The sequence below is a fragment of the Piliocolobus tephrosceles genome, chromosome 12 (assembly GCF_002776525.5).
Source record: "Piliocolobus tephrosceles isolate RC106 chromosome 12, ASM277652v3, whole genome shotgun sequence".
Lineage (NCBI taxonomy): Eukaryota > Metazoa > Chordata > Mammalia > Primates > Cercopithecidae > Piliocolobus > Piliocolobus tephrosceles.
Window position 1 is genome coordinate 74467348 of NC_045445.1, and position 12797 is coordinate 74480144.

Here is a 12797-nt window from a genome sequence, read left to right on the forward strand (position 1 = left end):
TGGAATGGATACAAACAATGGGTGTTGTTGCTACTCTGTGATCCTAACACAAGTATTCTTTTATATATTGAGAAGGAAACTGTGGTATCTGCCAACTTGAGACTGTGCCTGCATCACATATGTCCAACAGTAGCAAAGACCCGTACCTAAAAGAGGATGCAGTATTAACAAATAGGAGATGGCCAAATTCTTCAAAACGCAAAAGAGAAGTTAGATGTCAATTTACGTGACTATTCTTAGAAGTTTAACCTTTTCCAATAAGACCTATATTCAGGTATTGTGGGATCTTAAGCAGTTCTAGAATGTTAAGAATGGTTGAAGGGCAAATAATAATAATAATAATTATTATTATTATTATTAAATATATTTAATTTTATTTATACATATGTAACAATATATAAATATATTATTTAATATATTATTTAATATATTATATAATATATTATAATTATTATTATTATTATTATAAGCTTGAGACATGCATATGTTAACAGAATAAAATAACAATCCCGAGATAACAAGACATTTCACTCCCTATCCTTTTCATAATAATTTAAAAGGTATTTCCTCTTGCATCACACCAAATAATCCTTACAGCAACAGGACACAAATGAAGAAACTGACACCTAAGAAGATGAAATGACTTGCTCAATATTATATACCCAGAAATTGATCACATACTCCCTCATTATACTAATTTAGGTTTATTCATCTGAAAAAAACGAAAATAATCTCTGCTCCTTCTGCCTGACCACATTTCAGGAAAGATATACTAAGATAATATGTTACAATCCCTCCCAGAACCTTGCACTTACTAAGTAAATGTGTAAGAGCAACCATTTGTTCAGCCATCTGTGTGGTGTGGATCACAGGGCCAGACTAGCACAGACCATAGTGGAGATGTCACAAAGGTGATTGCAAGCAGAAGGCAACTGTAAAGAGAAACATTCTAGGAAGGTGAGAGTTCCTCAGCTTACACTAAAGGTTGCCTGATAAATGTTAAATTATAATGGCCAATCGTGACCAATAATAAGTGAAAGAACATAGGATGCCAATATTTCCAAGCAAACTCAAACATCCTGCTTTTTAAGATTCTGGCCCTAAGTAAGGCACAGGCTCCCCACTGTTCCCCTCCATCCACTTTCCCATCTGTGGCCTATCCAAGAAAATGAATGCGGTCTTCACAAAGGTCCCACAGTGGAAACAGGCGACAGGCTTCTGAGTCAAGGAAACATCAGTGGGAAATACGCCAAGTTGGAATTTTTCAGATGGAGGGGTGGCGACTCAACATATTTAAGTCCGTTTCTTAGGTAGATGAGTAGATGAATTTACCATCTTTTACCGTAGCAAAAGCTGTTTCTTTGTTTTTTGTTTGTTTGTTTGTTTGATGCTGTTGTTTTGGTAAGTGCTACTGTCTTCACACAACAGACCTTTCTCCTCTCTTCTGCAGCGGGACTATTTATAAACTGTGTACCAGTGCTACCCAAGTCACCAACCTCCAAAGTCTGAATTGTACTTGGTAAGGTTCTCTATCAGTATCACTAACCTGGAAAAACTGACTGTGAAGAAACAGCTTGATTACACTGGCTGCACATGTAAATGTTCCAAGAATAATTTCTAACTCAGCCCCTTTGAAGTTACTGTTTTTTCCTCCATTAGATCGGTATTAACATCTGGCTAAATTTTGTATCCTCCAGCTCCACCTCCACCTTCCTGAACACATAAGTACTTGTACACACACACACACACACACACACACACACACACGTTTGTTTTTTTCCCTGTAGGTTTCACAGCTGGTGGCTGAACAGAAACAGTCTCTGGGTTGAGACTTTACACTGGTTTCCCTGACCTGGAAGAGTGAAAAATCTAGATTATTTCAGGAATTTATTATAAGCTTTCCACCCTTCTCTGTCTCATCATGTCTTATCTACAAAATGGGGTGCTGGGGAGGCAGGAGCCCTATCTTTCTGATCTAGCATCCCTTTAGGTTGAGATATTAAAATTGCAAAACACAAGCAAGCAAATATTAAAAAATAACAGTTTGTCGAAAGAATGAACCCGGTAACTATAAACAGGCTTCTAGGTGTTCTTTAAAAGAAAGATATTATTATCAAGGAATAAAACCTTTGTAGAACGGCGCTTTTGGGGCCTGGGTGGGTCCAGAGCTAAGGAAGTTTGAGTTACTGCCAAGCTACAGTCCCAGGCCCTGCGGGGAGTCAGGTCCAAGTTTGAGAAAACAGTCAGAGTCAGGGGCTATTGTGGCCTGGACAGAGGCAGACAGACAAGACACAGCAGGCTTCCTTCCTGTCTTGCTCTTATCTGAAGTTGCAGAGACTGGGTGGGAGTATGCCTGAGGTGCAGGTGAGGCACGTTTTGCCTGAGCCGGCCAAGGGCTCCACTTCCCCTCCTCTTCCCCCCGTGGCAAATCCGCCCCACCTCGCAAACCCCCAACCCAGGCACTTGGGCCCCTTTTGGGCCCCCTCTCGCTCCTCCCTTTAGGCACTTCCCTGGGCCCGCCCACGGTCTCCCCCCAGTTTGGGACTGCGTCATAAGTATCCCAGACCTCGGCTTGCAGTAGTGTTAGACTGAAGATTAAGTAAGTGCTGTTCGGGCTAGCAGGATCTCCTCTTGTAATCTGCAGCCCAGGACGCTGATTCCAGCAGCGCCGTACCGCGCAGCCCGAGGATTCACTATGGTGAAAATCGCCTTCAACACCCCCACCGCGGTGCAAAAGGAGGAGGCGCGGCAAGACGTGGAGGCCCTCCTGAGCCGCACGGTCAGAACTCAGATATTGACCGGCAAGGTAGCTGTCCCAGGGCAGGGTGGGGAACGGGTGGGCGAAGGAGAGAGGGCTGGTAGCAAAGGAGAAAATGAAGTTTCCCTGGGAGCGCCCCTCTTGCGCCTCTTATGCTGTTTCTGGGATTTACCCGCTCGCCTCGGTTCTGTCTCCTCGCGGCACCTTCTGCTTACCGCACCCTATGTCACTCTGCATTCCCGTGTGTCGTGCCATGTTCAGTCTATTCCAGCCCACACCACCTATCCTGGAGGGATGTCAGAGAGAGTTTGAGGAGATGCCCTGGGACTGGTTGTCATTGTCTCTTGGGTAACGTGTAGGGACCTGGGGATCAAGGAGGAGCATGTCGCCCAGTCCCCACCTCCAGGGACATGCATAATATCCCCAGGGACAGAGGGGACGCAAGGGGGTGAGCAAGACCGGGAGATTTAACATTTCTTTCTTTCCTTTTGGTGTGGATGCAGTTCTAAGACTAAATCTTTCTACGATCTCTGAGTGTTCCTGGAGGTGGGGTGAGGAGCAAAGGGCACTTTTAACTCCAAGCAGTATGGGTTGGGGCAAGTGGTCTGCTTGAGCGCGCGAGTATTTTCAGTTTCTCTCTGGTCACAGGTGGCTTTAAACATTAGATAAAGGAGCTGTCAAAATTGAGGTAGGTCTTAATGCCAATTTAGGGTGTTCACTGTGCCCTTTTACTGCAAGAGCCTAGTGTATTTTTAGAGTGGTATTTCCTAAAGAAAACACTCTTCTCTTGTAAAAACAAATTTGGGGATACTTTTCAATTATTTTTAGTTTTAGTTTTCTTGTTGAACAACATCCCCTTCCCTCTATATAGAGATCTGAAGCAGGTCCAGTGTTGTAATTTAAACTACTAGCTTTGACAGGAACTGGGGAAGCTCTTCCCCAAAATGTTGTCCATTATTTGTTTATTCTCATTTCTATGTCTTTTAAACACCTCCTATGTTTTCAGGGTTCGTATACTACTCCTCAGTATAATCTCAATTTTAAAGAGCAATAGTATTTTCTTCGTGTTCTATGAAATCTGGAAAGTGTTGGAGCTTGCAGATCTGTCCTAACTTGTGTTGTTCTCTATACAGTTTTAACTTTTGTGTTCAAAGTGGAGATATAAAAAGTCCTTTGAGTTAAATGAGAATCCATATAGTAAAAGTTTATTGTACACACAATTTGAAATGTTAATGTGCTTATCCAGCGTTTTATTATGGAAACTTTCAATATTAAATCCTGCAATAAAACTAGCTTTTGTGTATTATACATTTTAGAGCTCAAAAGTAACACCCTCCTGCATTGTTGAGGTTTCGATTAAATGACAGAGGTCAAATATGTAATTGTTCTCCTGCTTAGTTTGTAGGTTAAACATGGTCAGATTTTTTGGGAGGTCTAATTAGAGGCCAGTAGTTAAATATAGCCACACAGTAATCCTTTTTTTTTCCCTCACCACCAAGCATTTCATGACTTGTAGATAGATTCAGTTAATATGCAAGCAATACTTCTGCCAGGACTGTGGTGCGATGAGGAATAAACAAAACTGAGCCTTTGCACTTTGATTATACTTTGCTGTTAGGTTTTGGAGAAAACGTAACAGGATCCTTACCCGGCCACCACAGGACACTGATAATAATACTTGATATATTGTATTGTAATACATTGATCAGCTAGCTCACTAGAGGTTGAGCATGACAAATATCATGTCAGACATAGTGTACAATCACTTCAAAAGAGTTCCAAGAGAAATTAGCTATGGTAATTGATGGCTCACACCAACCTGAAATCCAATAGATGTAAATGAAAACAAAAAAAAAAATCCTTATTTCTAGCATGTAATATCTTATGAAATTGAAGTTCTAATATTTAGGCCTTGCTTAATAATAAACTTCATGAATTATTGACAGAATAAATGAAATTACAGGGCAAACTGTTCTTCTCATGTCTCAGTTGCAAGAAAAAATAAATGTATTTATCTCAGAATTTCAAATTAAGCTATTATGTGACTTATGAGCAAGTTACTTTACTTTATGAAGCTCATTTTAATCATCTAAAATATAATTTTTAAGTCTCCAGTTCTGGATTATTGTACAGTAATTCCAAATCAAAATTTATAGTTCTATCTCTGTAGGACTAATCTTAGTTTAGGATTTTGTTTTTTAATAAAAATAATTAAAAGATCCTGAAAATTAGTGGGACACAGAAAAGCCTTCAAAGTTTATAGAGTACTAATTAATGGAGGGTTTGAACTTAAACAAATTTAGCTAACAAAATGGGAATCTCAAATTTCTTTGACCTTCAAAGAAAAACATTTTTGGAAAAATAAACGTTTATCAAATGATTGTCTGTCCTTTCATCTGCATTAACTTGAAATCTATGCATTTATTTTCACCAAATGAATTTAAGCTCTGATAAACATTAGCGTAGTTGTCCCGAAAAAGAGCTAATGACCTAAAAGACTAAAACAATTCGATTTATATACACATTTGAATGACTTACCCATTAATGATCAGGGCCTAGATTTGCTTACTTCATTTATTCAATCCTTGAGTAACAATGTTGCTTAGGATATATTGTGACATACAAATATGGGATTGGAAAGATTGGAGTCTACTGCCCTAGGAAGGGCACAATCAGTTGCTTGTTTGCTTTGGAACTTTCTTGTTTCAATCCCAAAACAAATTATTGTTTTAGCAAAATATTACAGTCACTGTTACACAGACAACTTTCCTGTCTAGCTATAGCAAATGCTACACTTCAAAATCAAGTGTTCCACCCAGGACTTGGAAAATATTTCATTCATGCAATACACAGTGATAGAATGTTGATCGATATTAAGAAAGTTTTATTTCTCAATTAAATTAGGGACATTAAATTTATATCTCTCCCTTCAATATTTTAATTTCTAAAATATCGGGAAAATGACATATACCTTATAGAACTCCTACCTTTAAAACCTAATATTCAGAAAACAGCTTTTTGAAAAATCAGTTAATAAATTAATCAAAGGATACTAATTTTCTTTTAAGTTGACAAACAGATTTGGAAAAAATAATGAAGAAATAGAACCATATCCCAGAAAGTTAGTGATTATATCAGTGTACTAGTTCAAAAAGTAATTACTTCTGTTTATTGAGTATAATTTCTAGAGATCAACTTTACCACATTGTGCCTATTATTAATACTATATTATGCATTTTAAAATGTGTTGAGTCAATATCGTGTTAAGTGTTCTTAGCAAAATAAAAAATAATATGACATTGCATAAATAAATGGTAATTTTAATTTGGTTCTTGATGCATGTATTTTGAAATCATTTCATATCTATATTTGGGTTTAGAAATGCCAAAATGGAAGGTTAATATAATTGGAGACCTTTTTAACATCTATTAGATTCAGAAATTGTCTTGAAATAAATTCAGACTGCAATTAAAATGCGTTTAAAAAAGAATCTTGGGTTTCAAGGGAGGTAAATTGTACACAAAATCAACTATGTGTCTAAAAGTACAATCTGGTTTTGTTTTTGGTTTTGCTTTTTAATAAATAGGAGCTCCGAGTTGCCACCCAGGAAAAAGAGGGCTCCTCTGGGAGATGTATGCTTACTCTCTTAGGCCTTTCATTCATCTTGGCAGGACTTATTGTTGGTGGAGCCTGCATTTACAAGTACTTCATGCCCAAGGTAATAATAATTATAATTATTATACTTTGGATTACTACTTGCTAGACATTTAGTAGCAACTTAAATAATTCTGTAGTGGTTACTAGAGAAAAGAAGATTTAGGGAAAGATTTTAAGTTGCCTTTCAGTTCATAAAATTGATTTGTCTTCATTGTGATAACTGTAGTCAACAAGCCTCGGCTTAACACATAGTACAGTGAATTGATATGAGTGTGAAAAACCATTCAAATATCATGATAGTGAGTATTAGAAGGTTGTAATTTTCCTTTTCTGTCTTTTAGAGCACCATTTACCGTGGAGAGATGTGCTTCTTTGATTCTGAGGATCCTGCAAATTCCCTTCGTGGAGGAGAGCCTAACTTCCTGCCTGTGACTGAGGAGGCTGACATTCGTGAGGATGACAACATTGCAATCATTGATGTGCCTGTCCCCAGTTTCTCTGATAGTGACCCTGCAGCAATTATTCATGACTTTGAAAAGGTGGGTTTCTCATTCTTATAAATATTCCAGGATTTTATTTTTCCTCTCTCTCTCTCTTTTTTACTTCATTGGCAGGTATTAAATTCATTAATGAATGCACATGTTTTTGAGGCAAAGCCTTTTCATTCTTTTGTTGTTGAATATACATTAGTTGATTTTGAAAGGATGCAGCTGCTTGATCTAATGGTAGTTGGAAAATTTGCAATGTTAATGCCTTCTATGTCTTACCTGACATTTTTCCCCTACCTAACAGGGAATGACTGCTTACCTGGACTTGTTGCTGGGGAACTGCTATCTGATGCCCCTCAATACCTCTATTGTTATGCCTCCAAAAAATCTGGTAGAGCTCTTTGGCAAACTGGCGGTATGTATTTTGGAAGTCAGATTTTTACATAAGCACTTCCAAGTAATTTTACTTCCTTGTTTTTTTAAAAAATAATGAGTTTGGCCAAAACATTTCATTTTATTGAAATAATTTTCAAATAAAAAATGTTGTGAAACTAAAACTGCTCTAAAAAATAAAGATTAGTTTTTACAGTCATTATCTGGTATAGGAAAGGATTTAAATAGTGTCCTTAAGAATTTGGGCAAATGACATAAGCAGACACTTTTTAAAAGAAGACATACATGCGGGCAACAAACATTTGAACAAAAACTCAGCATCACTGAACATTAGATAAATGCAAATCAAAACCACAATGAGATACCATCCCACACCAGTCAAAATGGCTATTATTAAAAAGTCAAAAAATAACGATGCTGGCGAGGTTGTGGAGAGAAAGGAATACTTATATACCATTGGTGTCGGTGTAAATTAGTTCAGCCATTATGGAAGATGCTGTGGTGATTTCTCAGACCTAAAGACAGAAATACTATTAGACCCAGAAATTGCATTACTGGGTATTTGCCAGTAATCATTTTATTATAAAGACACATGCACAAGTATGTGCATGGCAGCAATATTTATAATAGCAAAGACATGGAATCAGCCTAAATGTCCGTCAATGATAGACTGGATAAAGAAAATATGATACATATACCCCATGGGATACTATGCAGCCAAAAAAAAAAAAAAAAAAATCACAGAAAAAAACAAAACAAAACAAGATCTTGTCCTTTGCAGAGACATGGATAGAGCTGGAGGCCATTATCCTTACAAACTAACACAGGAACAGAAAACCAAATACCATATGTTCTCACTTATGAGTGGGAGCCAAATGAAAAGAACACATGGTCACATAGAGGGTAACAACACACACTGTGGTCTTTCAGAGGCTGGAAGATGGGAGAAGGGACAGGATCAGGAAGAATAACCAGTGGGTAGTAGGCTTAATACCTGGGTGATTAAATAATCTGTACAACAAACCCCATGACACAAGTTTACTTAAGTAACAAACCTGCACTTTTACTCCTGAACTTCTAAGTTAAAAAGGAAAAAGAATTTCTCATTTCAATCTTTGTTTTTGACTTTCAGAGTGGCAGATATCTGCCTCAAACTTATGTGGTTCGTGAAGACCTAGTTGCTGTGGAGGAAATTCGTGATGTTAGTAACCTTGGCATCTTTATTTACCAACTTTGCAACAACAGAAAGTCCTTCCGCCTTCGTCGCAGAGACCTCTTGCTGGGTAAGTAACTAATGTATTCCTTCCTTCACCCTGTGTTACACAGTAGAGGAAAGTGGAGGTGGAATACAGGAAAATGTGGGGAACAAGTCTAAATATATTTTCCTTTCTACAAAAATTTCAAAAGCCACTTTTTTTGCACATTTCCTTACAGGTTTCAACAAACGTGCCATTGATAAATGCTGGAAGATTAGACACTTCCCCAACGAATTTATTGTTGAGACCAAGATCTGTCAAGAGTAAGAGGCAACAGATAGAGTATCCTTGGTAATAAGAAGTCAGAGATTTACAGTATGACTTTAACATTAAAGTTTGTGGGATACTCAAGATATTTACTCATGCATTTACTCTATTGCTTATGCTTTTAGTAAAAGGAAAAAAAAAAAAAAAACAAAAACTACTAACCACTGCAAGCTCTTGTCAAATTTTAGTTTAATTGGCATTGCTTGCTGAAACTGAAATTATATGATTTTCATTTTTTCTTTGAATTTATAGGGTTTAGATTTCTGAAAGCAGCATGAATATGTCACCTAACATCCTGACAATAAATTCCATCCGTTGTTTTTTTTTGTTTGTTTGTTTGTTTGTTTGTTTTCCTTTAAGTAAGCTCTTTATTCATCTTATGGTGGAGCAATTTTAAAATTTGAAATATTTAAAATTGTTTTTGAACTTTTTGTGTAAAATATAACAGATCTCTTAACATTGTTGGTTTGTTTTGTTTTTCATTTTGTACAACTTTCTTGAATTTAGAAATTACATTTTTACAGTTCTGTTAGGTGCTCTGTAATTAACCTGACTTATATGTGAACAATTTTCATGAGACAGTCATTTTTAACTAATGCAGTGATTCTTTCTCACTAATATCTGTATTGTGGAATGCACAAAATTGTGTAGGTGCTGAATGCTGTAAGGAGTTTAGGTTGTATGAATTCTACAACCCTATAATAAATTTTACTCTATACAATCACTCTTTCTTTTATTTCATCACTTGAGATATATTCAATGTGAATAATTAGTATTACTTATTTAGCTTTTGGTGTACCTGTAACAGATCTAAAATTATGAGCCCAACTTTGCCCCCATTCCCACCTACACATATTTATATTTTATAGTTTCATATTTTACTCCTTTTTTGACAGTATATTAATTACTCTTTTATAAATATTTCATAATTGCCTTATCAGGTAAATTCAACTATTTATTTAGAGGCTTCAGGCCCATAGCACTTTAAAATCTTTTAAAGTGTTTTCTTTTTCATCAAATTAAACAACTATGCACAGCGATAATAGATGACTAAGGACTAACCTTAGATAAGATGTTGATAGCTTTTAAGACCTTCAAATGCTGTGATCATTACTCATGTATCTAACAGTCTAAACTTCATACCAAGGGGGCATGAGTACTATAAACTCTTTGCCTTGTATTAGGTGAAAAATCGCTCCTGATATTCCTTATTACCTGCTGGGATACCAAGTATTGGTCAATTTCAGTAGCCAAAAGTACTTAGTCAAATCCACACCCTTAAATACTACCATTATTTTTAATGAAATACATTAAACATTTAACTTTAAGAATTTAGAAATAAAGCAATATCACAAAAAGCATACAGAAAGAAAAATGCAATAGTTAGAAGATAATGACAGTAATTGATAAATTCAAGAAGTGGCTCTTTATAAAGAAGAATATGTAGAAAGCATCTGATAAAATTTAACACCCATTGCTGTCTTAAAATATGTATGGAAATTTAGGAAAAAGGAAATACACTATTTCCAAATTTATCTTAAATAACGTCACAACTAATGGTACAACACAGGAAAGGATGTTGGCTATTGACGCTATTCAGTGTTGTTCCAGACATTCTGGCCAATTCAATAATATGTAAAACAAATAAAAATATAACTTTTAAAGGAGGGTTAAGATTATGTTTATTACTAGATAGATTTTTACCATATAAGATATTAGTGGAATGATCAAAACTTTAAAAATTAATAAGGGCCGGGCGCGGTGGCTCACGCCTGTAATCCCAGCACTTTGGGAGGCCGAGACGGGTGGATCACGAGGTCAGGAGATCGAGACCATCCTGGCTAACGCAGTGAAACCCCATCTCTACTAAAAATACAAAAAAATTAGCCGGGCGCGGTGGCGGGCGCCTATAGTTCGAGCTACACGGGAGGCTGAGGCAGGAGAATGGCGTGAACCCGGGGGGTGGAGCTTGCAGTGAGTGGAAATCGCGCCACTGCACTCTAGCCTGGGCGACAGAGTGAGACTCCATCTCAAAAAAAAAAAAAAAAAAAAAAAAAAAAAAAAAAAAAAAAAAAAAAATTAATAAGAAGATTCAGTATGATATAAACAAAAGCCAATTACTTTCCTTTATACCACAAACAACCAATTAAAGGGAAATACCACCAGGTAAGAAATATTTTCACAATAGCAACAGGGACATAAAGTAGCACCAACAAGAAATTTATGGAATTATTATAAAGAAATTCATGAAACTTAATTAAGAGATATAAAATAAAAGTTAAGTAAATAGAGAAGAGAGAAAGAACATTACAAATAGACAAATTCTCCCACAATTAAATTTCTTGTTTTAAGCAATTTCAATTAAAATCCCAAAAGAACTGATTTTGGAATTTGGCAAAATTATTTGAAGGTTCATCTGGAAGCATAAATAATAGATACTAGCTCTCTGATTATTTGTCCACAAACTCAGAGCCCCAAATCTGTCACTCAGAAAAGTGGGCAGTCATATATCTAAGAATTGTGTGAAGCATAGTTTTAGCTATCATAACTCGTGCCACCTTTCCATTCTATCCATTCACTCACCCTCACATGATTATTCATTCACTCATTTATTGTCAGGAGTGGGAATGGATAGAGTTGTGAGCAAAACACACATAGACCTTGCCCCTATTAAGCATATAGTCTCCTGGGGAGTAAAAGACTTTTTCAAATAATTTCAGCTACTTCATTGTAAAGAAGAAATACAGAATGCCTATAAGAGTTTATAATGGCAGCGGTGAGAATCCTGGACTAATAATTAAGTCTCAACTTACTGTGAAATTTGAGCAGAAAGTTGAAGTATGAGTAGTATAAATCAGGTAAATCTCAGGCAGAAGTAATTGAAAGCTAAGTCCCTGAGGCAGGAAGGAATGTGGTTGTTGGTGAAAGTGAAATAAAAAGGGGCCTGAGCACACTGAGTAAAGAGAATTATATGAAAGTAAGTTGGAAAATTCCGGAGAATCCAGATCATATTGGACACTGTAGACTATGTAAAAACAAACAAACAAACAACCTTTTGTCTTTGTACTTAAAGTAATGAGACATTTGAAGGGTTTTAAGTGGGGTCATGGATGGGAGCAGATTGGTATTTTTAAAAGATTGCTTTGACTGCAATGAGAAAAAATGTATTACAGAGAGACAAAAGGGAAAATAATAAGACCGATTAGGCCATTCCAATAGTCCAAGCAAAAAATGATAATGGATTGGACAAGGAAAGTGTCAATGATAAAATAAATAAGTAGAGGAAATAAAGATATATTTTTGTCATAAAAGTGTTGGAAAATAATTATAAATTGCATATTTAAGATGAAGTATATCATGGAATTTTGTCATTGGTGAGTCCCAGGTTTCTGGCTTACATGCTTGGATGGAAAATAATATGACTTGGCCCTGCAGATCTCAAAATTTACTTCGGTTAAATAGTTGGAAATTGATGTTTGATGTGCCATTCAGAGTTTCAGCAGAAAACAGATGCCACCCTCAAACAGGACAATGAAGACAGGTTAATAAAGTGACAAAGTATAAAGTGTAAAGTGAGTTACTAAATAATAAGTCTCAATGACGTTCACTAGGATTAACAACACTGGTGAGCCTTCATGACCTCTATTCTTGAAGAAGCAAGAGGGAAGACTAGCTATAGGTGAAGACTTTCCCTGACAGGAGCTGCAGTCTTTGGTAGAGGGACAAAACCACTTTGTCCTTTAATCTCCTGTTGGTGTCTCCCATTGACCAAACTCAACTGGAAGCCAGAAGAAAGAGTGCCTTGATGCAATCCACAAAGAACAGCACCCTTGGTACAAGCAGAACAGATGAGTGAAGAGTGGCTCCAAATAACCTGAGACTATCCAGCATAGCCCACTTTACTTTTCTCCACAGCATTCACCCTTTTTGCTTATCCAGATAAAATATTCATGTCCTCAGCATAGAGAACACATAAAT

General features: G+C 36.5%; 1 protein-coding gene across 1 annotated transcript; it reads left to right on the plus strand.

The window, feature by feature from the left end:
* Positions 1 to 2314: 2314 nt before the first annotated feature.
* Positions 2315 to 9540, plus strand: ITM2A (integral membrane protein 2A). Its single transcript, XM_023202836.1, has 6 exons — positions 2315 to 2806; positions 6345 to 6476; positions 6757 to 6954; positions 7208 to 7318; positions 8429 to 8579; positions 8731 to 9540. The coding sequence occupies exons 1-6, from the start codon at positions 2696 to 2698 to the stop codon at positions 8817 to 8819; spliced, it is 792 nt and encodes a 263-aa protein (XP_023058604.1). The 5' UTR covers positions 2315 to 2695; the 3' UTR covers positions 8820 to 9540.
* Positions 9541 to 12797: the final 3257 nt, after the last annotated feature.